This window comes from Cyclopterus lumpus, chromosome 19 (assembly GCF_009769545.1).
Source record: "Cyclopterus lumpus isolate fCycLum1 chromosome 19, fCycLum1.pri, whole genome shotgun sequence".
Lineage (NCBI taxonomy): Eukaryota > Metazoa > Chordata > Actinopteri > Perciformes > Cyclopteridae > Cyclopterus > Cyclopterus lumpus.
In genome coordinates, this window is record NC_046984.1 from 6,998,982 (window position 1) to 7,022,959 (window position 23,978).

General features: G+C 41.2%; 1 protein-coding gene across 2 annotated transcripts; it reads left to right on the forward strand.

Moving 5' to 3' along the window:
• Positions 1 to 1,487: 1,487 nt before the first annotated feature.
• baiap2l1a (BAR/IMD domain containing adaptor protein 2 like 1a) lies at positions 1,488 to 23,624 on the forward strand. 2 transcript variants are annotated; one of them, XM_034559061.1, is made up of 14 exons: positions 1,488 to 1,756; positions 3,198 to 3,273; positions 3,487 to 3,573; positions 12,436 to 12,497; positions 13,423 to 13,494; positions 13,726 to 13,860; positions 16,600 to 16,752; positions 16,840 to 16,983; positions 17,570 to 17,693; positions 18,061 to 18,274; positions 20,425 to 20,484; positions 20,564 to 20,714; positions 22,620 to 22,660; positions 22,794 to 23,624. In XM_034559061.1, exons 1-14 carry the CDS (start codon positions 1,703 to 1,705, stop codon positions 22,864 to 22,866), a joined length of 1,446 nt encoding a protein of 481 aa, XP_034414952.1. In that variant the 5' UTR covers positions 1,488 to 1,702; the 3' UTR covers positions 22,867 to 23,624. The 2 variants fall into 2 exon arrangements, with proteins under 2 accessions (XP_034414952.1, XP_034414953.1); XM_034559062.1 differs by having other exon boundaries at positions 20,567 to 20,714.
• The last annotated feature ends 354 nt before the right edge of the window (positions 23,625 to 23,978 follow it).

Genomic DNA, 23,978 nt, shown 5'->3' on the forward strand with positions numbered 1-23,978 from the left:
AACATTTTCTCTGCAGGCATATATACATCCCACAGTTTAAAAAGAGATCAACCAATTAAAATGTGCTACATGTGAGGGATGTTAGATGTTACCTGTCTATAACTGCTGGTCCGCAGGAGGACCTCAAGTAGAAGTAAAGTCGATCCTGGATGCAGAGTGGCTGGACATGGGCGAGCAGAGGGGAATGTGGCTCCTCCTGACTGCCTGTGAGATTCAGAGCATGCCGTGAAGCTGTAAAGGCTTGAAATTGTCCCCATGCGTTTCAATCATGTGGCTCTGGAGCAACAATCAGCTTGACAGTGTGAAGGAGGCTCTGGCAGGGTCACATTTCTGTGAGAGATGTGGGGCATCTTTCTAAGACGTGGCCGTTTGAACAATAGTTTCATAAGGACAGTGGAGTATTGATATCCACATGGTGGCGCTAACAACTAAAGGTCCTCATAGTGACTGGGGACTGTTATTTAATGATGTCTAGATGAAATATGTATAATAGAAATACATTAACATGTCTTGTTGGCCTATATTCAGATTTAATTTGTAAAAGTCAGCATAATCTCCCTTTTTTTCTCTCTTATATATAACGAAAATAAAAGAATTGTATGTATACAATCATTCAAAATACACATAATAGATACAACTGATAGGTGACATTAAATGATTAGTTTTGTCCCCAAAGGACACATGTCTATACATTTGATTAATTGCATGTGAGCACTGCACTTATTGTTCACTCTTGTATGTAATATAAACAATACTTTACAATGAGAAGTGGGTTGTGTACCTTTACACCAATTATGATTTGTGTTGCCTTTAAGTCTCATCAAAAGCAGTCTGGTGATAATTCACTGATATTCAATTGATTGATTGGGGTATGTCAGTCATATTTTACAGTAAATGTCTTGTGACATGATACATCTTAATATCTCATCAGGTATTTTCAGAAGGAAACTGTATCCCACAGTAATAATATTACTACTTCCCACAGTTAGGGACTTTATAGATTTAATATGATAATGTCCAATGCTCTTTGAGTAAACAACTTAAAAGCAGTTTATGATGTTATTTAATCTGGTTCCATTTCGACTGTTCTTGCATCATTGATAATCCCATGGGAATAGGGGCAATTCTTCATGAGTAACTGCTTACATATCCCTGCTATGAATGTGTTGTAATGGAGTATTTCTGTATTGAAGCATCGCTGCTTTTATTTATAATATTACAATAAAGGATCTGACTTCCACCACTACATAGAGTATCCGACTGTACAGTACAGCGCCCCCCTTAGGCCAACTGGAGCATTGCATGTTGGCACCAGAACACAGTGACAAATGGAGTCACACCTTAAACATATTTTTACAACAGACATCCGGAGTCATACCTTTTTGGATTTCACCACGGGACAACTTCAATTCGTATACGTGTACCGTGACGTCACGGGGCACCTCCCTCGCGCCCCGCCCTCACGAGCCCTAAACTCACGGGGGAAGTCTGTCCGTGTCTCAGTCAGTGCGTCAGTCAGTGTGTCCTCCACCGGCCGCCGAGCGTCTCTCTGTCCACACGCGTGCAGCGAGGCTGCAGACAGGCAGCGGGACCAGCTGTGGGATTGATTATTCTGAGAGAACACCTGGATTACCAAACACCATCTGTATTTGTCTTATTTCTATACTTTTTCCGACTTTCTGGGCTTTAGAAACAAGCTGCCATGATGTCTCGGGCTCCAGATGATGTGAGCAAGCTGACTGAAAGTACATACAAGGTAAGTCTTTTGGGAAATAATTATATAACAATCGATAATGGATGGATAATATCTATTTATCTATTTTGTATTAGTTGGTTTATAATTAATTGTTGTTGCATTTTAACCCTGACTATAAGTCACGTATATAATAACAACACTATACATGCGTTAGAGACAGGTATAGTGTGAGCTTGTATTTTATTGGGACCGTTTTCTTCCCATTACCACCTCCCATTCTGTTGGAATCATCTGAAGCTCCCAGTTTACCTTTTTTCTATCTTATAACAGCTTGTAATGTCCAGCAACAAGAAGAAAAGTCAATATTGTGTTATCCAGCAATGCATGAAACACAGCAAACCAGCATGCAGTCATAGCCCACCTGTCTGTCTGACATGTGATGAGTGAGACACTCTCTCATCAATCAACCTGCTCTCGCTTGTCAATGGACATTAAGTGATTTGATCAAAAGTCCTTTAATCACGGGATTCATCTTGATTAGTCGGTTTAGCATAATCCAATCAAGTAAGCAGGTGAGAGTGTGACTGGGTGTGACTGGGTGTGACTGGGTGTGAGGTGCTGCTTTTTTTAAATGACCAAATGTCTTCAAAATCCAAACGAAGAAAGTTTTAACTCACGGTTAAAATGTTATTTTATGATTTGGGTTGAAGTTTAAATGTAATAGTATAATTATTGATTTATATATGAATATGTATTGCCCTGGCTGGATTAGCAATACAGAGTGTGTGTTTTGTCTGCGTGTGTGTGAGAGAGAAACCGAGAGCGAGAGCGAGAGAGAGAGAGAGAGAGAGAGAGAGAAAGAGAAAGAGAAAAGAAAGCAAGGAACCTGTTTCCCCTTTTCCCTCTCCTCCTCTGCTCGTTTTGTTTTTCTTCATGTAAAGTCATACCTACACTTCATTGTTCTATTGAGGGCGTGCCAGGGGAATAGAGACAGGGAGGTGAACAGCTCTTGATTGTTGAGGCATTTCAATGAGAGAGAGCGAGAGACGGGGGGCGGGGGGCGGAGGGGGGGGGGGGGGGGGGGGGGGGGGGGTGGGGGGGGGGGGTGTTGGGAGGGGAGAGTGATGAGGTTCATATACTGCAAATAGCTGACACTTTGTGTGGGACTTCGCTCTTAGAAGGGAGTTGTAAAGCATGTGTCAGGGGTCAAGTTAAAGATTGAAGGTTTTATTGTTCTGACATGGTAATATTAATAGAGCAACAGCGCAAACACTTGCTCTTGTTTTCATGTGTTTCTTTTCTCCTCCCACTCCCACAAAAATAGCCTCACGAAAAGTATTATTCTTGGCAGGTCTTTTAAAAAGAATATTAATAATTAGAGATGTTTGTGAGTAAGTGAATGAGAACATGAGTTATCAAACTGTGCGAAACTGTTTCTAGATCAGGAATAAAAGAGTTGTTTTTCTCTACAACCCCTCAATCTCTGCTCCTTTCCCCCCAGAATGTGATGGAGCAGTTCAACCCGGGCCTGAGGAATCTGGTCAACCTCGGGAAGAACTATGAGAAATCTGTCACAGGTAAACACAGCTTTCGCCCTCGAAATAGGATGCCACGTGATGACCTATAGGTCTCAATGCGAACTTTGAATTTGACCTCTGTGTACCTCAGTGTCAGCCGTATCTCTATGAATCAAAGAGTTTGGTTTGAGTAAAGTTTCACTCGAACACAAAATGGTCCAGCAGGTTTCTCAGCCGGTAACTAGATGATGTTTGTCTGTGTCTCCCATGCAGCGATGACTCTAGCTGGGAAGGCCTATTTTGATGCAGTCTCAAAGGTCGGAGAGACTGCTATCGTGTCTCCAGTCTCCAGAGAGCTTGGTGAGTCTAATGCAAGTCCAGTTTAAATCCACCTACAGTGAGTGGAATCTCAAGGGGGTCTGCCTGATATCCATATGCAAATGACTCTGTGGTGAAGCTGAAAAAGATAGTGATTCATCACGTTGTTTTTATCTTGAAAGATTTTGACATTTTGGAAAGCGTACGTATCCACTTTTTTACCGAGAGTTAGATGTGAAGAACGACGCCACTCTCATGTCGGTACGGTAAATATAAAGCTACAGCTAGCAGCCGGTCATCTTAGCTTAGCATCAATGGAACAGGGGGAAACCGCTCGCCTGAATCTCTTTGAATGTAACAAAATCCGCATACGGATGTGTGGTAATAAGGGAGGTTTAGAGGCGCTGGTCGGCACATTTTGTGACAGAGTCTGGCTTACTCCAGACATTATGCTAAGCTAAGCTAACTGACCGTAGCTCATATGTATTGTACAAACACAAGAGTGGTTTCAATCATCTCATCTTGGCAAGAAAGCGTATTTGTCAAAAAGTTGAACTGATTCCTTAAAGTCACCATGAAATGAAGAAAGTGACTTTTCACATCACCACCATATGCCATATTTTGCCTGCATTCAAGTCAATTATGCAAACATCTGGAAATAACATTGAAGGAACCCTTGTGGCACAGTAGCATTAGCATTTCATTACAGTCTGCTCTCACGCTAGCTCTGAGTGCTTCCTCGGTCTGTTCTCTGAAGCAGCCAAAAAGCCTGTACAGGTTGTTTTTCATCCACCATGAGACTCATCTCTAATTATTCTATTAGCGCTCAAATTATAAAATACTTTATCCAGGGGTTGTAAATTGGTGCTATTACGATTAAGTATTTATGTAGTAATATGCTGTATCACTCCTTAATGCAGGTGCTAATATATTGGACATGCAGAGAATCAGAGTAGGGCATTGAAAATTGATAAATAATGCTTCGTCATTCAGCTCGGGGTCTTTTAAAGAAAAATTGTCACCCCAGTGAATATTATGTATTGACTAAGTTTCTCTTTTTTTAGATGGCATTTGCATTGCTTCCAGTCATAAATAAAATTGTATGAAATGTCAGACTAGGTGAGGTGATTTTCAAAGAGACAAGATGAGGTTCGTGTGCCACGTTTGGTGAAAATGTAAAGGAATAAGGAAGTTCGAGAAACAAAGCAGCATAGCTGAACATTGGCGCAGTATCAGTGTCTGTAAATGAAACCGTGATGAAGAATACGTTCCATAATGCTAAAGTGACAGACCGGACACCCCAGAGTATAAGATACGATAAGATAACATAAAATAATCCTTTATTAGTCCCGCAGGGAACATTTACAGGATTATCACCTCTTGTCAGTCAGAAAGATTAGATTTGCAATTAGTGACATTAAAAAGAGCTTTCTTATTAACCATTAGTATACCAACAGGCCTCTTGGTACCAATTAGCAAAAGCATCGCCACACTCTGCAGTCAGGCAATAATTGTCAGGCCGCACCTGTTAACAATGCTTAATTAAAAAGTATATTCATGCTCCAAGGTTTGCCGTTGACATTTAGACTGCTTGCCAAAAACAACAAGGTGGAACAATTTCACAAATGCGATGCTAGATGCTCTGCCATCTTTACTTTTGAACATGTGGAAAGTTTTCAACTTTAACATTGATTGCAGCATTTGCACATGTGCATCTCCAGCATATTTGAGGAGAAGAATAACACTTTAAAAACAGACAAAACTGATAAAACGGGTTTATTTATAGTGAGGAACATTATTTAGCCACATTTATAAGTATCATTTAGTAGTAGTAGTATGGCTTTGAGTAAAAAGGTGCTTGAAAGTCTTGAACCCTCAGCTCGGCCTGGAATGGATGACGCTGAGGCGGTGGGGATTCTCTCACACATTGCAGCGAGCAGAGCAGCAAATACGCTGAACAAACAGAAAGACAAGAGGAGACTGTCTTCCCACCCCTGATCCTCCTCAACCCCTGTTCCCCCATCTGTCTCACCAAAACCCCAACGCCAGTCTTTACAGTCTATCTGTGGAGGCCAGGGGAGACTTATGCTGCATGAAAAGAGACAAACATCTACTTTTAAAAAGAATCATGTGCTGTATGTATAAATACAAAAGACACGAGACAGAGTTAAACAATGATAGATGTGTTAAAATGTACAGACTTCAAGAGAGGACAGCTCTTTCTTTACCTTCAGTCCTCGTAAATACTTCTACAGGATTTACGATTGTTTATAAGTGAATCTTTAATCATTCACTCTCTAACATCTCTGACAGCAGCATGCTTGATTTAGTCATAAAAGTCCAATAATGGAGCATCATTTATTTTAAACTGCACCACTGTCAACAATGAAAGAGCAAATACATTACTGTGTTGTTAAATCTCCACTGCAGACACCTGTAAGGCTTTTTTTTCTTTCTCTCAAGTGATCTCAGAGTTCAGTTTTGTTTCCCTCCAAATCCAGGCCAATAGTTTTGTTCGTTTGAAAAAAAGATTTGAACCTGAAAATTCAAGTTTTGATCTTGAACATTGAAAAATTCGTAGGCCAACAAAACTATTGGCTCCATACCTCTGTGAATAGTGTGATGTAAAAACAAGTTGCGGCACTGTGGTTGGCAGGCATTTGCAGAAAGTTAACTGAGGCTTTTACTTCATACCAAAGCTGCTGATTCTCTCCTTCAACTTTATGCTACAATGGAGGTGAAAGTGGACAAGTAAAGTAGTCACAACTGGCTGAAGACAATGAGTGAAAACCTATAACCTGTGCTGTTTGAGCTCCTTATGTATGACTTTAAAAACCCAATAGCACACTTCCTTTTAAAATAGTTACTTTATTAGAATTGCTTTATTATCCAAAAGTAAAACCAGGAAAGGGAAACCCTTAGATGAGATGTTCTCCCATGTCCATACTTCAAATAACCATCTTCCCTGCTCTTCCATCTCTGATTCTTTCATGGGCTGCTAACCCTACCAATTACCCCAAACATTTAAGAATTTTAAAGTAAGTAAGTACCTTTATTACCATGTTAAGAAATAATAACTATTGGTGGCTAATGTTAGGTAACTTATATTGCTGTGTAATGGTGGCTAAAATGTTGGATAAAATATAAATAAATAATGGGTACCATTTAGCATTGGACATACATTTGTTTTCTCCTAAGTAAAAGGAAGTAAACAGACAAATTCAATGTGCTATCAGTTCTTGAGGCCCCAGTTGCCACTGTTTGGCAAAGGTCATTTTAAAACTAGTTTCATATGTAAAATTATACATGATTATCGCTTGGCATCAGTAAATAGATTTTGTTGTTGTTGTCATTCATACATATATAATAATAATACAATGCCATGGCGGCTGGTTTGCCATATTTAAAAGCCATAGTTTTCAGTGGGTGTACAATTAGAAACTTCCTGTGCATGAGGCCATTCCACTCTGAAAAGCAGCAGGTATTCAGGGACTGAAAATGTTACAGGAGAAAGAATAGCAACATCCCCACCCCTTCCACCGTTTCTTCGTTTGTTGAGCCTCAGTCGAAATAGTTTTTTGAAATATTGAAGTAAGTACCCTGTCAGCATGAGAAAAATGGTAATGTCAGCCAAAGCAATTTTTTCTCCCCAGAGAACGAGGATTTAGAGCGGGGGGTAAAGCGCTGAGTGTTTCCTACCGATAGCTTCTGTAACAGGTTTTGGCTTTTGAGAGGAGCTATTTATTCTGTGGGGAGGTTGATTGTATAGATAAAAAGAGATTGGGACATTTCAAACATCTGGCTTAGAGCTATTTCATGGGACCGTTTTTGCTCTCTAGACACAACAAACAGTTTTGCCAGCATCATCAGTACATGATGGGCAATTTATCTTGTTTTAACATCACCAGAAACATCAGGGAACCCTAAATTGTTCCTAAAAGTCAGCGAAGGTACATGTCCCTTCATTTTTCTCCCTGAGTTATAGTTTGCAACATCTTGAGCAGACTCATTCGTCCTAGCTCCAAAAAACCTAACAGAGTTAGTCTAAGAACCTCTAATGCTTTCTTCCTGGCAGGAGCGGGTTCACTTCCGAATAATGCAGTTTGTATGTTAAATGTGCTTTTCTTCTAATTAATGAGATGCATAATTTCTGTGCATTTTGAACCAAATTGAATTCTCATTATCTCAGATGATGTCAGTCAAATTTTTACTCTTGAACAGCGGCAGGACAGCCGCGTCCTCCTAATTCCCTTCTTTATGCCAAGATAACGGTCTCTTGGCTCCAGCCGCAGAGGCCTACTTAGTATACAGACTTCAAAGTGGTATCGATCTTCTCATCTAACACTTGGCAGGAAAGTGAGGAAGTGAGTATTTCCCCAAAATGTTGAACTATTACTTTAAAACCTTTTTAAAAAGTGGTATCTGCTCTCCTGCTCATGATAGAAGTATGGGCAGCTGCTTAGGACAATTAGCTGGACCATATGGCATAAATGTATCTGTGCCACCAAAATATCCAGGTCAGTCACACAGACAGATGGTTTCCCCAAAACTGACTGTTGAAAACAAATGAAGGAGGGTGGAGGTTGTTTTGAAAGTCCACTCATGTTTCAGTAAGTTATGACTCCTCTCGTCACACTCTACAGGTCCCTAAGGATCCCAGATTGTAAGCACCCTCCCTCTGCATATTAAAATAAAGGGACTGGGAGTTTCCTCCAAGGGACCTCTAAAGAGAACGGAGACTCACTTACCGCTCAACAAACTATGATGGCGGAGCATCTAAAATCCAGTCACGCATTACTCCTTTCAAAAAAAATATCCCATGAGTCCCTGCTTCGCTTGCTTGGCACCTGAAGTCGTTTATCGGCTATTATAGATTTTGACCAGTATTTAGAGAAAATCACTGTCCATAAAACTTTATTCTTCGCATAAAGAACTTTCAACACATATTTGCCATTTTTAAAGTTATGAGGTTTGCCTTCAGCTTGTTGTACTATACTAAGTAAAGAGAGATTTATATTGATGCTCAAGGCTGCAGTTAGTTTTATGAGAGTGGGTTTCTTCAGGAGAGGGTTGACTCTTGCCTCCTTCAGAGAGTTAGGGAAGCCAGTTGAGAGGGAGGTGTTAATAAGATGGGTGAGAAAGGGAAGAAGGTCCGGAGCAATGGACTGGAGAATGTGAGACGGGATGGGGTCAAGGGGGCAGGTGGTTGGGCGGGCAGAGGTTACCAAGGTAAGAACTTGATTGGGAGACAGGGGGATAAAAGAGGAAAACGAAGGGGAAGAAGATGAAGTTACTGGAGGTGTAGTTATTGAAGATGGATTAGTAAATGAGGAGCGTATGTCATCTATCTTTTTTGTAAAGTAGTCAGAAGGGTGGAGGGAGGAGGGGGACAAGGGGGGTCAAGGAGGTTGGACAAATAGAGAAGAGTTTTTTGGGCTTAGAAAAAGAGGATTCGATTCTGGATTGGTAGAACAAGCTTTTGGCTGCAGAGACAGAGGCGGAGAAGGAGAGAAGAGATTGATAGGCGAGCAGGTGTTTGGATTTTCGCCATTTCCTTTCCGATGCTCGCATAGCGGCTCTCTCGGCACGCACCGAGTCGGACAACCACGGAGCCAGAGAGGATTTGCGGACCTTTCGAGTCGTAAGTAGACATCCTGAAATGCAGGAGATGCTCCGATCATTTAAAAAAACTAGGTGATTATTTGAAAAATAATTAGCCGATTATTCGATAATAATTGACAGATTAATCGTTAGTAATGGAATACGGTTGTGTAAGCAATGTCTAAGTAATGCAGCCTTTAGTTTGCATGTTGTTGACTAAACGTCCCACCTCAAGGTCCATTAATAAGCCTCTCCTGAGCTTTTGATCATATTACATGATCTTCATCAGCAGAGAGGGTTTGCCCAGTTTGTAGATACGTTCACATTTTTCTTTCCATGTTGGATTCAAAGTTGAGTTTTAGTTCATTGTCAAACTTGAAAACAGCATTTTACAAAACTATCACATCAGCTGATCTGAAGCTTTCAACATGATCGACCTTATGCAGTGTTTATTGGTTGTGGGTGGTTGTTTATACAGCGAATCCAGAGTCCAGCGTTTAACCACTGTCACATTCCCACTGGTTTCCACTACAGTGAATTCAACACTTAACAAAGTGACATCATGATGATAACAGGAAGGGAATAGCTCATCATGGGCAACCTCCGATAAGTGCCTCCCCACCTGCACCTGGAATGTGTGCAATTGAAATACCATTTGATCCTGAGTCATAAAGGAGGTGGCTGCATATTTTCCACGCACACACACGCACACACACACACGCGCGCGCGCACACAGACCACAATCACACACCGCAGATCTGCACGGACAAGCCCAGTGATGCATCTTGTGATAAAGTCGTTGCACAAGACCATGACCAATATAGGCGCTACCTAGTTCGGCACTAACTCAGACATTGCATGCACTCGGATAGAGGAAGAAACTCAAGGAAGGGAAAGATTTCCATAGAGTGGCGAAATAAAGGCGAGGTTGAGAAAAGGAGCCACCGGGTCAGCTACCAGTGTTTGCCCCGCCAACGTCATCTCGTGTTGTACAGCTTGATTATCTAACACCACATAGTCAGGAGTTGGCACCGGGCACTCCCCGGACATAAATGGCATCACCGGTTGAGAATGTCGAAATCTCTGCATCCCATCTACAGTCTTGTACAACAGGCATTCGATAGAGGTTGAAAAGATTCCATACAAATTGTATGTTACCTGCACCAGTGTTTAAATGACTAACTTAGCAAAATAAATGTCTTTTATTCATAGTTTTTAAAGCTTTTTTCAGTCTTCACTTTTACCTGCGGTTGACAGCACATCCGGATTATGAATGTTTTAACCCTAATGTTTATCTTCATGTCAGACAGGCTTAAAGCTCTGACTGCCAAACTACATGATTCAAAGTCATTTTTTGTTGTTGTAAGATACAGTATCTGAATCAGTATACACTGGCATGACACATTTGAGTAATAAAACAAGTGGAGGAGAGTCAGGCGTGTTCATAACTCAGTAAGCAATAAGTAATATCTGTGAATAGAGGATATTCTAGTTTTCCACAAGGATCTCTTATCAACCATTTACGCGTAAAAAAACATGTGCACATTGTGCAAATCGTCGACGCGAGATTAGATTGTCTTGGTACTTAAAATAGCCTGGAACAGATATGAGATTAGATAACATTAGAAAAAGCTTGAATCGCAGTTCAGCCCAGTAGATGCTAAAAACTTTGTGTAGCCAGGTACCTCTTTTAATTTTTTATTCACACTTTAGCTAGAAATAATTTTACACCTCAAATCTCACACTTTAATTCCACGGAGAGAAAGCAACCATCAGTTTTCTTACTTCTTCACAACATTGTACTTGTGCTCACTCTCGTATGACAGATTCACGATTCACCGTACACCTTGTTAAACCCAAAGGTGAAACCTGCAGGTGTACAACAACCTCTTTGAACCCCCTCCCGGCCTTTCTCAGCCTCCCCCTTCCACCTCTCGCAGTCCGTTGTTAGGTACAAACAGCCCCTGAGCCCGGCGCCACCCCTCCCTGTGGAAGCACAAAGGCAGCATTTACCAGTACATTCTGGTGACCTTCAGAGGGCAATGTTGTTTTAGCTGGACGCTGCCTGATCACGGGAGTACAGCTCTGTAGCCGTGGGTCATTACGTTTGTTTGCCCCGAGTGGAGTCGTGCAGGGAGGAATGTCAGGTGTTGGGTCCAATGTGTGTTTAGGTAGAGTGTGCCGACATGGGCAGCTTCTAAAGATTTTTACCTCAAAATCACAAAGTGAACCTGACACCTGTGCCTTCTTTACATTTTTCTGAAGGTGTTAAAAACCCTTTGCAGGTTGACCTTTCTCCTAGTGGTGACGCTATCACATATCTGGATATGTGATAGCGTCACCACTAGAAGAAAAATGATGATATTCATTTTGCAGGTTTCACCAGAAACGCGGTGTCCTATAGTAAACCTTGAGTCTAGATTTCACCCCATTGTGATAGAGGTAGCACTATAAACTGCTTAGCTACGATTGTCCACTTCTGTTTACAGTATTGACCCACTCCCATTGTCTTGTGTCATATGCCGCTCTATCTATGCTGTAGCCTGTCTGTGAATGGAGACTGTTCTGTATCTGACCGCACAATACCAGAACGCTTCATAGAGATTACTTATTGACAGCTGTTCAAATATTGAAAGGAGATAAGTCATCTGTAAAATGTGAGCTGAAAAGATGTACGGAAGGCCTGGTGAAAAAAGGCGTTGTTGGTTTATTATGCAAAGTATTCAGAAATGACATTTTCTCCTGAATCTGCATCGTGTTATGTATTCTTGTTTGTGTGTGGTGGATGTGTATGTGTGGTGTCTGGTTTACAAACGCTTGCTGTCACCTGCCTTCCTTCAAGGAATACTTATTGTTGAAACATGCACTTTCTTGCCGGGAGTAAGATGAGAGTATTGATACCCTCATTGATACTCATGTCTGTACAGTAAATATGAGGCTACCATCAACAGCCAGTTAGCTCAGTTTAGCACAAAGACTGGAAACAGGAGGCAACAGCTAGCCTGGCTCCGTCTCCACGAAACAAAACAACGCACCAGGCGACACCCCTTAAGCTCTCTAATTAACACATTAGCGCATATATAAAATGTGCAAATGTAACAAACCACATTGTGGTTTAACAATGAGTTATGTGTCGCTTTCTGCAGCAGTATCACTCACAACAAGAAAGCAAAAAAAAAACATTTCCCAAAACTCCTCTTGTCCCTGGTCAGAATACAAAAACATTGGGACCATACATTCAATGAGTTTCTCTTTCTTTGTATTGATATCTGATACTAAACAAATGTCCTGACGTATTTCTAGGTGTGGTTCTGATGGAGATCTCAGAGGCCCACAGGAAGGTCTACAATGAACTGGAAGAGAACGTGAGTAGCCTTAAAAAATAGTCCCCAACAAATGCACAGATTACTAATGTTTCAGTGGCATTTTGTAAAAAAATAGAAAGACTAACAGATTTTCATGGGATTTCATGGGATTTGTTGACAGTACGAAAAACGTAGAATGTGGCCAGCTCGGATTTTGAATGGAAAGCTCACCGCTCTTGTGCTTAGTCTGTCAACATAATGGATCCAAGACGAAGCCTTTCTTGTGCTGCAATTCTGTCATTTAAACAATTCTGTGCATTGGCAAGTCACCTGTTGAGCCTTTTAAGTCACCAAGTGTCTTTTTCCGAGGAGTACCCTGTGGCCACCAACACACAGCTTATCTTCACATAACAGACACAGATCTGCCATTTGATACACCTTTCTGGCCACCTAACCTCTTTAACCTTTTGTGCTCATTCTTAACCTTTTAGAGAGTTCTAATTGGTTCTAAGAGAGTTTGCCGTGAGTGGAAAACCCAACAGAATCCTTCCTGACTCGGGGTGAAATGACACAAATACCTGCTAGTGACAAGAAGTGAAAAGTTTGATTACGGCGACAACTGAAACACAACATTCAACACATTGTTGTCTGATTCCCTTTGGAAATAAGCACATGCTCTTACGTAGAAAAGCAAATGGTGTGCTGTGTGAAGGGCTCCCGTCTCTGCCCGTGTCAACCCTGGACTGATTGTTATATATCTGCGAGATGGCAAAGTTGTAAATCTTTAACCATAACAAGCTGATTAGACATCCCTGATGGTTGGAAACTAATCCTCTCAGAAACCCATTATCCTGCATTCCACCAGGTCACTCCCCTCTTATCGTCGCGTCTCCATTGAGCTGAACTGTACATTGAGTTTAGAACAGCGTGCATGGGGCATGAAGTGTGTCGCAAGTGTGTTGAGGTGTACGTTCTCTCTCTGCAGTTCAAGACGTTCCACAGGGAGATTATTATTGAGCTGGAGAAGAAGACAGACATGGATGTGAAATACATGAATGTAAGTGTAATCATATATACGTACGTGGCTTTTACCATCGCTATAGGATTCATAATGCAAACACATTTCATGAACACAGAGCTTAGATTTACCAATAAGACTTTCAAGGTTCTGTGAAGGTTCTGTGAATCGCAAGATTATTTTAGCTTCTTGGTTTCTGAGGAACATTTGTGTGATGAAAAGTGCAACCTGCTCACTTGTCTCATCTCTCTTTTGTCAAACGTCCTGTAGGCCACTTTCAAGCGCTACCAGTCGGAGCACAAGCTGAAGCAGGACTCCCTGGACCGCTCTCAGACAGACCTGAAGAAGCTCAGGAGGAAAAGCCAGGGAAAGCACTCATCCAAGTATGAGATCAGAGAGAACGAGGTGAGAGTGAAACCAAACCCAACGCCCCAACTTTTTTTCCTTCCCTTCAAAACAAAGCATGTCTGATACTTTGTGTGCCGTTGCATGCTCACGCTCTGATGCCCGAGAAAAGAATATGACACGTGTAGAATTCATGTGACGGGGTGGAGAGATGTGGCCGAGATAGTTGTCATCATAATCGCATACCAGTGCGAAGGAGAAAGTAGGAGGTGTGGGACTTTGTGGGACTGAAATTGCAGATTTTTGCTTTCCCGTTATACTTTAATTTCACGTCATTGATGACAGACATTGATACCGATACCTCTTAAAAAGCTTTTTTTTTCTGGATAGGACAAGGGAATAGGACCATCAAAGGTGCCACCACGCCTATAGCTGTTTGCAGATTCTCTGTTTCTGCACGCAGCAGAATGAGACCATTATGTCTCGCCACACTGCGTTCAAATATAGAAAACATTATGTTTTGATTGAAGGCCTACACAAATTTGCACAAACGCATGCATGAATGCTCACATGTATGCAGACACACAGTTCCAGACCACGCTGAGATCCACATTGTATTGGAGGCAGCAAGTTGGGATAATCGTTACCAAATGGTTCATTCCTTGAAACCAAAAATGTAGTTTGTCCTAAAATGCAACTGGATAGTTATATCATCCAACGACATGTTTTGTATGCCAAACAGAGCTGATGGGGCTCCAAGAGAAACTTTAGAGGCTCAATCAGTTTAGTATTTACACTTCTCTGCCCATGGAGGATTTGATTGAAGCTGAAGAGCAACACCCAAAACAGGTTCCTAACTAGCTAGTTAGCAAAAGCTAGCATGCTGACACACTAAACTAAGATGGCGATCGTGGTTACATTATACCGGGTTTTCATCAGCTCACATGTGATTGTAAGCATATTAGCATTCTGGCTTTAGAATTTAGCTCATAACAAACATAACATTTTTGTCTCAGTGGATGCTGACCTTTACATGACAAACATAATGGACCATAATTACACAACATACAATATGTTTAAATTCTCCAGAAAACAACTGTCATTCTAACCCATCAATAGGTAGAATTGTACCTTTAGCGGTGTACAATGCACAAGAAATGCAAAGTAAATATTTGCAAGCAGACAAACAGTCTGCAGTGTGGAATAATATAGTCTTTTGCATAACACAAAAACAAGTGTCGCTGCCAAGTGACGAGAAGCACACACACGCTTGGCCTTGAAGGTTTCGTCAGTGTTGACATCACCATTGCTCGAGTAGGTCTGTTGTGTGGTGTGCAGTGACCCTGAGTATATTGTGTATGCTTTCAAATGATTGGTGCACATTATCGGGTGTTTACCTCCTGCTGTCCGCTACCAACAAGCAATCTTAACACCTCAGACAGCAATTTGCTTTGTAAATCAATGCGGGGAGATGAAGTCGAGACAGCTAAGCCAGAGCAATAATTCCTGTCTGCCTCGTGTTTTAATTTATTGACTAGTTTCGTGTCCTCACTTTGATGATGGATGGTGTGTGGGCCGGGTTTGCTTCGACAGAATTGCTGAACAAAACTTTTGATTGAAAAATCAAGAAGTGATTGCAGATTGTGAACGTGCTGTGTCTTTCTTCCTCTGCTGTTAACATCAGAATCAGTCTCCTGTTGGTCTTTGCATGGCAAGTTTTAAAAGATACTCATACAGTAAGTCGTCCTATCTGGGATGCCTTCTCTCTCAGAAGTGTCTTTTTTCCCATTATCTGATTAAAGATGACACTACAAAGAAGACAAGGATCCTCCAAGCTTTCTTATAATCTGGTGGAGCCGGATGATGCCGCGTGGAGAGAGAAAGAGACCAGACAGTAGAGGAGGGTCTTTGACAGAGCCCTTAGAGACAGGCAACTTTAACCGTCACCATGACAACCTGGGAAAATGGGAGAGATACTGTAAAGGGAGTGGGTGTAGAATAAAATAGTGGGTTAAGAAGTAATTGTAAAGGACTTATATGTCTTTTATGAGGTCCAGTCGCATATCTGCACTGTGTTACTGGCAGAATCGTTCTCTGTGAGGAAGGTGTGTCTTTCAGCACAGTTTGAGCTAAGCACACAAGCATTAAGTTGCGACCACAGAGTTCACTTTTACTTAAGTATTTAAAGCAACACATTAACAATCCTAACCGCTTCCCTATGGGGGTTCACAGCTGTAGACTCTGGCCACTGAAAGATGGACATGTAGTAAAAAAAAAAAAGACTATATTAAAAAATATTTTCACGAAATTAATTGTAAATAAATTAAATACAAAAAAAGGAAATCAAAAACAAAATACATGGAAATTATGGGAAAAGAAAAGAAAAGATAAGATTTTTCTAATACATTTATTACTTTTATTTCCTTATAGTTTCTATTCATTTTCTTTTTGCATATTTTCTTTTTAATGACTCTTCCACTGTATTTAAAATTATATTCTTTATTTTTTTCTTTGTGTTTTCTTTTATCATTTACTTATTTGTGTGTTTCTATTTTTTCAATTCTATTTAGTTATTTTATTGTTATTATTTATTTTTTTCTATCTAACTGACGGGCCATTCTGCCTTCTTGTCAGACTGATGAAGCACTGAGAGAAACACCTTGCTCGGGTTTATTGTTTTGTTTATTGTCTTTGTGGTCACTCATACAAAATAGTAAACTACAATCTCTCACTTATTATATTGCTCACTTGAAACCTAACGTGTTATTAAACGTTGCTGTCCTATGCCCCTGTCTGCAGTATGTGGAGACCATTTCATCGCGCCAGATGGACATGCAGAAGTTTATCGCTCATGGCTGCAGAGAGGCCTTACTAGAAGAAAAGAGACGCTTCTGCTTCCTGGTGGACAAACATTGCATGTTCTCCTATCAAATTAGCAACTTCCATGAGAAAGTAAGCATAGACAGAGAGGGAATTCTACATAGTCAGACCCCTACATTAATGGACGGTTTGACATCTTTCTCTCTCTGGTGTTTCCAGGCCAAAGAGATGCTGGCTGTGCAGCTCCCCAGCTGGCAGGAAAAGTGCAGTGACATCATCGATGTGCCGGACACGGTGACCACCATGATAGAGGAGTTGTCCCCGACTCCACCGCAAATGCCTCTGTTTGAACATTACAACAGCGTGAGTATTATGGTCCTGTTTGGAATCGTGCTGAAATGGCATCAAAATGGCTACATTTCGTAACATCATATTATGAGCTGTATTCTCTTATCATGTGTTGCTTTTCATCCCTATCTTTAACACTCATCTTACTGTAAGATGCTTCAGATAAAAGCTGTGGAGTAAAATCATTCCAAATATTACATATGAATAAACCGTGTCGACAAGACTTGCCCGGAAGTGTTTTTTATCTTGTGTTGTTGCTTGTATTTTATCTTGCAAAGGTGCTGATATCTGTTGTATCCGATTGAGTCTGTTGTGTGTACAGTGGTTGGTTATCATTATCTGCCTATCAGCCGTGGGAAATCCTGCACATGCTCTTGATGCTCTTGTAAAGTCCCCTGATTGTTGTTTTGTGTGGATATTTATTGCCGCGTACGAGGGACACATTCAGTTTCAATACCGTACTGGCTGTTTAAAAATCCTTGCCTTGACACAGACTTTGCCTTGATCATTCAGGGGAAATACTTGTTATAATTTCATTATGGCTGTCTCCTATTTTGTCACATTTTGCATCTGCTAACTATATTCGTCTTCATCTACTCAGAACAACGTGGAGTCAGGGGTGCCTCCTCCAGCACCGCAACTGAAGGCCCAGATCAGTCCGCTAGCCAACATGTTCAACCCAGAGCCCAGGATTCCTTTCAGCCCCCCGTCAGACCACAACTCAGGTACTGATGGCTTCTCCGAAACACAAATATAAATATGCCTGTCCCTCACAAGTGACTGTGGCATCTCTCAGTCCTATTGTTATCAACCAGTCACGTGACATTGGTTTCCTCCTTTGAAGTTTTGTCAAACTCAGAGCAATGTTTTTGGGGAATGCACTCATGGTGGAGAGATGGATGAGTAAATGAATACAACCTATCTGTGTGGTAAACGGAAGCTTAGCTTAGTTTAGCTTAGCAAAGAGACTTGAAACAATTGGCCTCTATCTAAAGAGGTAACAACATCCTTTCTCAAAATGTCAAACTACTGCTTAAATGTAACATTGCTTTTAATTAATAACTGATATGATCCATCTTGAATCTCCTCCAGACCAGGGCAGTCTTGGAGAGGTCAGCCTGTCCCGGTCTACATCCCAGTCGTCCGGTCTCAATGTGGGCAGGAAGCCCAGAGTTAGGACCATCTTTCCCCACAAGGCAGGCAACAACCACACACTCCTCAGCTTCGACGAAGGCGACACCATCACCCTGCTCATCCAAGAGGAGAAGGACGGATGGTTGTACGGAGAGCTGGAGAAGACACAGCAGTATGTTTTCCACTAGTTTCATATTCAGGCATTTCTTACCATATAGCTGATACCAGAATGATAATGTGTGGAGCCAGACCTTTCTTTAGTGCTGACATAGAGCTGTGGAGATAGGTCTGGCTAGGCGAGACTAGAGATGTGTGCATGGCTAAATGACTCCTCGGCTCACGTTCTGGAAATATGAAAGATTTCACGTTTGTTTTGGTGGTCCTTTGTCTCAAGCTGCTCATTTGAGTTTGCCCATTTTTTCATCCATCTCAGTGTCTGCGTTTTTAAAGTCTCATGATTCCATGTTTTTCTTATTGTCAACAAACCCCATGAAAACAGCATATCGATGGCCAAAGTGCAAAACCTCCTATCTGCATAATGATCCAGGAAAAAAGGGGGGGATGTGCACTGTGTGTTTTCTTTGTATTCTTTTTTTTATTTATTATTATGTATTATGTACAAATAGCATTCTGCAGGAAAACAACAAGTTTTGTTTGAGTGCATTCTTCAGATAGGAGGTTTTGCTCTTCGGCCATCGATATACTCTATGGATGATCCTAATCAATAGTATTGCCCGTCTAGCCAAATGGCTGATACAGTTTATTCCTCTGTGCGAGAGACCACCATTGTTGTCCAAGATGACTCTTCATTACCATTAACACACACACTGTCGTTTATTTTGCTTTGATCCCACATACGCTGCTGTAAATACCATAAATACTCCATAATTCACCAAATGTGTAATAATCTGCCAGACAATCTGGGGAAGTCTGAAAGTACTGAAGTACTGTGACACAGACTACAACATTGTTGGTTTTGCTCTTTCCACGCGACTTGTTGTTGATAACAAAAATAATCAAATGATGAAGATGTCATCCTTTAATCTTAAATAGGATACAGGGCTTTTAAATCTTACATAACTTAAAATTAACGCAATCCGGAAATGTGGAATAGGAACTTTTAGTGAGAAATTCCTCCCAAACCTTTGGCACACCCACACAAGGAAATGTACTCATCAGCAGCACTGACGCACATTTTTCACATAACTTGAGTTAGCAGCACTTTGCTTGCTTTGTGTTAATATTTAGTTGTGCTAATACATCAATGCTTAGGTACACAGAGTATGTCAGGTATGTACCACAGGTATGTACCACAGTCGCTCTCTCTCACTCTCTTGCCCTTCCCAACAATAACGCCACACACACACGCACACATTGAACATCCGGGTGCAGAAACACACACATAGAGGCATCTGGTCGTGTATATTTTCCGAAATTATTTTCCATTTTTCCCTAATTTTCCCTCACCCTGGCACATGATGATGAGTGAAGGAAATGAATATGTCAAGCTAAAAAAAAAGCAATTAAGATGAAAATCGCCCCTCTGAGCAGCGGCTTCGACTCCATCTCACCTCCAGAAAGTGAAATGTTCTTCCCTGTGTCTCATTCTCCAATGCAAACACATACGTCGCCTGTTAGTTTTGTGTGTCTCGTTTACTCAAATCAGAAGCTTGGAAAATGTGTTTGTACAAGAAGAAATGCTTGTAAATATGTAGCACAAATCCATCGAGTAGCCTGTGTAATTACAGTCATCTTCAACTGCTCGCTAGATCAATTAGGACTCATAACACAGGCGAGTGGATTACATGGTGCTCCAAGAGCTTGTGACGACTATTTGAAACTAATTAACAAAAGCTTTATCTACGGCCTGTGTCTGTCTGTTTGTTGTAAAGAAGCCTTTGGAATTAAAGTGGATTTAATGCAGCCAGTGGTGGTTTGCAAAGACAAGGACATGTTGGGATAAATCACATGACATTCTGTCTCTTAGCAACAAATCCAGTGCATTGGTCTGTCTTTGCAATAAGCCATATTTTTCTCCCAACGAGACTTGGAGACAGCTTTCTGGGTCTTAGTGAACAAAAACTGTCTGCCTGACAAAGATTATATGTACATCTCATTCAAGTGTGTTGTCTGTAGCAACTAATCTGCTGTAAGTACACAGAATGGTGAAAGTCAATACCTCTCCCCCGTCTTATATTACACGGATTCCAGGAAGATAACAGTTAATGGATATCTAAGTAATCATTGAAGAATAGAGATTTTATATGACTGTTTAATTACAACTGTTTTATGACATTATGGTGTGTTTGTCTCCGTTGTTAGACGGGGCTGGTTTCCCTCATCTTACTGCAGACCTCATACCGAACCTGTGATATCCAACAGGTAAGAAAACATTCCGACATGGGGGGGAAGAGAATCAATGATTTGTTTTACAGCTGAACCTTTATGTCATGTGTGTTAGCAGCAATCTTAGCACGCCGGTGCGGAGTCCGAGTGTGGCCAGTCTTCAGGAGCAGGATGAGGAGGAGTCTGTGTTGCTGCCGCCAGCAGACTACAGCGACAGCACCCTTTCTAGCCCAGCGGCCCCTTCAATGCCCTCGCCACAGAATAAGGTCAATACCAGCACCTCAATAAGCATCTATTAACCACATGTCACCTGTTTGTGTGGATGTGATTAACTAGACATTATGTATTCCTTTAATCCACCATTCATCACTCTTACAAATGAGAATGGTAGTTGGTTTTAATCACGTGGAAGCTATAAGATGCAGAGGAGAGGAGAATATTGGATTTGGATTGGATTTATGTTCCCCAGGTGGCCTGAATATTACTTGAAATGAATGCTCATGTTGGTGCGTATCTGCTGGATTTGTAAATAGGCAAGTCCAACTGTTAGTCTGACTAATCGTGTCTTATCAACATCTCCTTGCTGCATAGTAAATGCCTCCACACCCTTAAGAGGGAGCACACTAAGATACACGCCTCAATTCCTATCACCAGTTCAAGGAAACATGTTATATTTATCGAGACAACTATTTCCCCAAAGGATGTGTGAGCCTTAAAGCTATTATGTATCCTCAAGTAACTGTATCGAGACATAAAAGACAAGTGCGAAACAGACAGGAGAGATGCTCCCAGACAGGTTTTGTTGAGGAATGGAGATGTTAGAGGAGAAGGAGAGTTACAAGGACAAGAGGGTATAGACAACTCATGTTTGTGCCTACACTGTGTCTGCTGATGGAGAATGAACTAGTAGCTGTCCAGCCAGCAGACAAGCCCAAGCACACTTCTTTCTCCTTCATCATCACCTTCCTCGCTGCTCTGACTGTACGCAATGTCCTTTGTATCTGCTGCCTCAGGCTTTTACTGTGAAATAAACCACAGTGAGGGATGGACCTTTCCAATAGAGATCACAGTGCTTTTTTATTTTTCCTTTGCTCATCTCATCCTCTAATGATTTAACATTTTGTAAAAACATAGCCCAGCATTTATAAGGCCACATACAAAAAAAAAAGAATCACAAAACGTGTGCAGAGGGCTGAAGGCTGGCTGCGCTCTTTAGGTTTGTTGTTGGGACTGTGGGTGAAAGGTGGACCTTAACAGAAAAAAAGAAAAAAAAACTCAAGTTGAAATGTGAATATGTTTGTCATATATTCCTCAATAATGAATATAAGAGGGGTTTTTTTAAGGCAGTGAGCAACCACGACAAGAGGGAGGTGCTTCCTGATAAATTTAGGAAATACAAGTCTAAATTGCTGAGGCAGCGTGTTCAGATGTCGTCTGCTCCCCAATGGAAGAGCAGGGTAATGCATGTTTCTTTCTGCAATTAGTAATGAATGCAATGCAACCATTCTTATAAGCTTCACAGACGTAAATGATAAAGATTTGCATCTGAAAAATAAAATAAAATCCATTAAGTTTACGACATTCAAGTTACCTCTCTTTATCAGCCCTCGTCATGCACAGTTAATGACGAATGATACAGAGTTACTTACCTGTTCTTATCTGTTCTAAAAATGAAAACAACATCGGACACTAATTAACAAACTGCTGTAGCTCCTCTATTAACGTAACGTTAAAAGCAAATATGCGCTGTAGTAGCCTCACAAAGGTCAGGGACAATGTTTATGTTCTTAATCGACCCCGCGCTCACTTGGCTCTGTGGAGGTTGAAATGATTATCATTGTCCTCGGGTGAGAGAAAAAGAGGAGTGTGTCGCTCGCCATGCAGCCTTTCTAGATTGTCGAGATTCCAAACTTGGTGAGGTCTGAAGTTAACATGTAGTTTAAGTACATGTCAAAGCTCCTCTGCACGGATCGTCATGGTTTGAGGTGGGGGGGCCCAACTGTTGATGAGAAATGTTAAGAAACCAGTCTGACAACACTGACTTTCTTCATAGCTAGAGGGAGGGTGTGGATATGTGGTGACTGTGGTGGTGCACGTTGAATGTTGTGTGTTATTCCTCTTCGTCCACTAGATCTTGAAGGGTCTTTTCTTCTGTGTTTCTTTGCCAACAGGTTTCTTTAGTCAATGGGAACGCACCGGCTTCCTTTCTAGGGTGAGTGACCTAACACAACTAATCAAAACTCACAGGTGTTGGCAATTAATCTTCGGTCCATGACCACATCGTGATGAATTTGAAGCCGTCATATCAGCGTGATGATTGTTTTCCCACATTTCTTTTCCTGCAGAGGAGGGAATCCATTTGCCACAATCAAGCTAAGACCGACAGTCACCAATGACAGATCAGCACCAAACGTCTAACACATAAGATGAGGATGTTCACCGCTGTCATGCCTTCAGGGGGAATCATTGCGACATTGGACCCCCTGCGACACACTTAATATTACCCCAACCCGTCATCTCACCAGCCTGCATGCTTGTCTCTCTCAGTCTGCTCTATTAAAGGAATCCATTGTTTCTTGGCACACGTGTGTTTGACTGTGCCAGCGTGTGTTTTACATGAGACACGACAGGGAAATATTGCAATCAACACATGAAGAAGCCGGAATTCAAATATTTTTGTAACGCAAATATTTTGCTTTCAACTAAGAATTCACCCCAAAAAGAAAATGTTCACTAAGTAAGCAATCAAGATCCTGCACAGGAATGGCAGGATCCACCACACATGATAACAACCTACTGCAGTGTATAGATCGGTAATTACTGAATGTAAATACTTTGAATTGGACCAAGATAAAGCTATTGGGGCTCATTGTGCATCTGATGGTCCCACAAATACCAATGGAGTTTCTACTGACATGCTAACAAGGAGATGAAACCTGAAAAGAGATGCTTAGACAGCGTCATAAGGGCTGCAGTCAAAGCAGTGTTTTCATAGAGAATGAAGAGATCCAGATGGACTTGATGCTGACAAGAAAGACCAGCATCCAGGCGGTCTGCCTGACATGCCAAAAATATAGTGTCATTTCTGTTTTTGTTATAATTATTTGTGTCTTTCTTTTCTTAAGAGGCATTATGATATACAAAGGTTGTGAGAAGGAAGGGAGAGTGACCGTGTTGGGAAAAAGGGTTTGTCATTTGAGTGACGGCAAAACAGTATGTCACTGTTTAAAATGAGAAGGCTATTTATATACACTTTGTATGCTATTTAAATAGAAGATATGTGTGGAGTAGTCCATTCTGTGATTAATTTAATATTATTTTGAATACGATAGCCACCGTGCTCATGATCCCAAGGTTATTTTAACATGACTGCTGTATTTTAAATGGGCAATGACGTTTTGACGAAGGGAACTTTTTTCACTCCTCATGGTCTCACTGTTGTTTAAAGTAGATTATGTGTACAATGGACAACATACAAATGTACCTTACTGGAAGACACATTGCATTGTATAAATAAAGTGGTTCATTGT

Bases quoted from the DNA above. Each gene is read 5' to 3' on its own strand.
- baiap2l1a (XM_034559061.1), top strand. From the start codon at position 1,703: ATGATGTCTCGGGCTCCAGATGATGTGAGCAAGCTGACTGAAAGTACA. The intron at 16,753-16,839 runs GTAAGCATAGAC...TGGTGTTTCCAG, and splicing joins TTAGCAACTTCCATGAGAAA to GCCAAAGAGATGCTGGCTGT. The intron at 17,694-18,060 runs GTACTGATGGCT...AATCTCCTCCAG, and splicing joins CCCGTCAGACCACAACTCAG to ACCAGGGCAGTCTTGGAGAG.